The sequence below is a fragment of the Cyprinodon variegatus genome, unplaced genomic scaffold, assembly GCF_000732505.1.
Source record: "Cyprinodon variegatus isolate N-32 unplaced genomic scaffold, C_variegatus-1.0 Scaffold1312, whole genome shotgun sequence".
Classification (NCBI taxonomy): Eukaryota; Metazoa; Chordata; class Actinopteri; order Cyprinodontiformes; family Cyprinodontidae; genus Cyprinodon; species Cyprinodon variegatus.
In genome coordinates, this window is record NW_015151765.1 from 162,869 (window position 1) to 165,531 (window position 2,663).

General features: G+C 40.4%; 1 protein-coding gene across 3 annotated transcripts in view; it reads right to left on the reverse strand.

Annotated features, from left to right (window-relative positions):
* Positions 1-2,663, reverse strand: part of LOC107102753 (EVI5-like protein) — a 24,824-nt gene that overhangs the window by 3,661 nt on the left and 18,500 nt on the right. For 2 of the 3 annotated variants that reach the window (XM_015402174.1, XM_015402172.1), the window contains one exon: positions 257-397. In XM_015402174.1, the coding sequence (XP_015257660.1) occupies positions 257-397 (141 nt within the window). Of the gene's footprint in view, positions 1-256; positions 407-2,663 lie in introns of all 3 variants that reach the window. The other variant, XM_015402173.1, reaches the window with a different exon arrangement.

A 2,663-nucleotide genomic window follows, 5' to 3' on the forward strand; every position in this document is an offset into this window, starting at 1 on the left:
TTCGCTGCTTTTAGATGTTGTCTCCAAAGTCTCCAGTAGCAGAAAAAAGTCTCTAGATTTGGCGCCAGTAAAGACCTGCTTTGGTTTTCATGTGCAAAACCTCCCAAATGTTAACGATCAGACCTGAATGGACGTTATTATCCATCTACATATATGAACAGCACAGTGGAACACGCTCTAATATCAGAGTCTGATTTCCGTTAGTAAACTAGTTGATTTATCTCTATGCTTGTGTGAATGTTGAAGATTCTTTCACCCTTTGCTGCTGCAGCTCCCTGATGGTATCCTGGGCTTTCTCCAGGCTCTCGCTCGCCGTGTTGCACTGCTGCCTCACCACAGCCAGCTCCCGCTTGATCACGTAGTTCTCCTCGGCCTCCTGTGCACGAGTCACCTGACCCTGTATGAGCACGCCACAGAGAAGGGTCAACACCAAGCGCCCGCTTTTCTCACCGACATGCAAGCAAACTGGGGATGATGGACACCTCAGGATTACAGAGGGGAATACGGCAGAATGTACGATTATAGGGAAATACGGCTAAAGGTTAAAAAGACATTTTAACACTTAAAAAGGTTCATTTTAAAGAGATTAAACTCTAGAAAGGAGGATCAGAAGGAAGGTTTAAGCCTGAAACTGCAGGATTTCCTTTGCTGGCGAAACTTTGCCTGCTGGGAATTTTAACCCTTTATAGGGAGAGACTTTTTGACCCGTCCCTCAGTGAGGTCTAGAAGCACTAGATCTATATCCATCCATTCAGATCCTGCTACATGGCTGCACATCTGATTTTGGAATTTGACCAATTAGATGAATCTTTGAATGATAGATTACCGACTGGAAATTATATTGGAAAAAAAAAGGTTAACAAGAAAAAAGTTAAAAAGCTAATTAAAAAGTCAAGAAAAAAAAAGGTAAAAATTCAATTAAATAGTTTAATTATTTTAATTAAAAAGTTAATAAAAAAAAAGGTAAAAAGCTAATTATAAACAAGTTAAAAGTTGATAAGCCTAGTTAATTATATTCAGGTTAATGCCTCTAAGGTTAAGTTCGACCAAATAAAATGTGTTTCTTTCACTCATTTTTCATTTTCATTCATTTCTACTTTTCTTAATATATTCGGGTAAGTTGGTGTTTCTTTTTATTACATTGACATTCATTTTTACCAACAAAATATCCATATTTTCTGAATGTTATAAAGGTAATAAGGTCTTTTCCTGGAAAACTATTGGCTTGAAATGTGGTTTTCAAAGGATTTCACTGAGTTTCCTATAAAGGGTTAAAGCTAATTCAATGTTTTTACGTTTATCCAGAGAACCAATGATATATAAAGGAAGTTTAATGAAAATAAATAGTGTTAAATATGGGTAAAGTGATATTTTAAGCCTAAATACAGAAACGTATAACAGACGAGAAAAAAGGAAAAAGTTTTTAATTCTCCAGGCTTTTTTCTGTTAGATTACAGCCATAAAAACCTGTTCATGTTTATCAACTAGAAGGTGGTTTTCATGGATTTCTGCTCAGTCAGGGTTAGGGTTAGGGTGAGTCAGCGCCGTCGCTGGAACCAAACGCTGCATCTTTTCCTGGATGGTGAACGATGGTGAAAAGGTCTGACCAAAGATTTCACTCTAAAACCAAGGTCTAAAAACAGCAATGTCCCTGAAAGGGGGGGGTCGTCTGGCTTCTTTGTTAGCCTGCAATGCCCCATACCTGTCTATGTCTCTGAAAGGGGGGTCGTTAGAGGGAATAGTTGGCCTGGATGAATAGCTGAGGTCTTCTGTTCTCCTGTAAAGGGGGTGGAGCTGCGATGATGGCGGGAAGGAATCAACTCTATCGCTGCATTGAAGGTTTCTGAAAGCTGAAACCTGAGTCCCCCCCCCCTCTGTTTAAGGTTGGTTTTTCTTTCTAAACATAGATGCTTCCTTCCTCTATAACCACCTGTCTTCTTTGTCCAGAATGTGGACATTCTTTTCCTCCATAGAATGTCCTTTGTCCATCAGGGGTAGATGGACAGCACACCGTTATAACAACATGTTCAGGTGAGACAGATTTTAGCCATCGGTTTGCTGCTGTGGAGTAAAAACATGGAGGTTTGTCTGTTCTCAGCCTCCCAGGCTCCAAACGAAGGTCCTGAGATCAGGATGAGTCTCAGCCTCCTTCATGGGATGAAGGGGAGGACTGCTGTTATTAGGAGATCCATCTGACCAGTGAAGATAGATTAACCTGACAGGAAACGGCCTTCATCAACTAAAGCTGGTTTTCCTCCAAATGTTACCGTGAGAGAAAGTTCTTTATATAGGGGGTAGGATAGTTCCCAGGCAGACTGTGTGTATTAGAGTTGCTGTAGAAATGTTTGTAGTGAGCTTTGCCCAGTCAGAGCTCCATCTCTCTGTCTGAGGACGTTAAATAAACTTAAACATTCTCTTGCAGGAGTCTCAGCTTGTCCTCAACTTCAGACTGCTTTAATCGATCTCACATGTGAGGCTACTTTCTTCCTTTTGTAAAGATGTTTAGAAAACATCTTTAAAATGCTCTTAAAGTAGTAAAAAAACACAATAAGCCTCAGGGTTTGGTTCCAGATGTTCACAGATTCCCACTGATACTGAATACTAAGGGTCTTGTCCAGAGGAGGGCGCTGTTCCGTTGGACAAGACCCTTAGTATTCAGTATC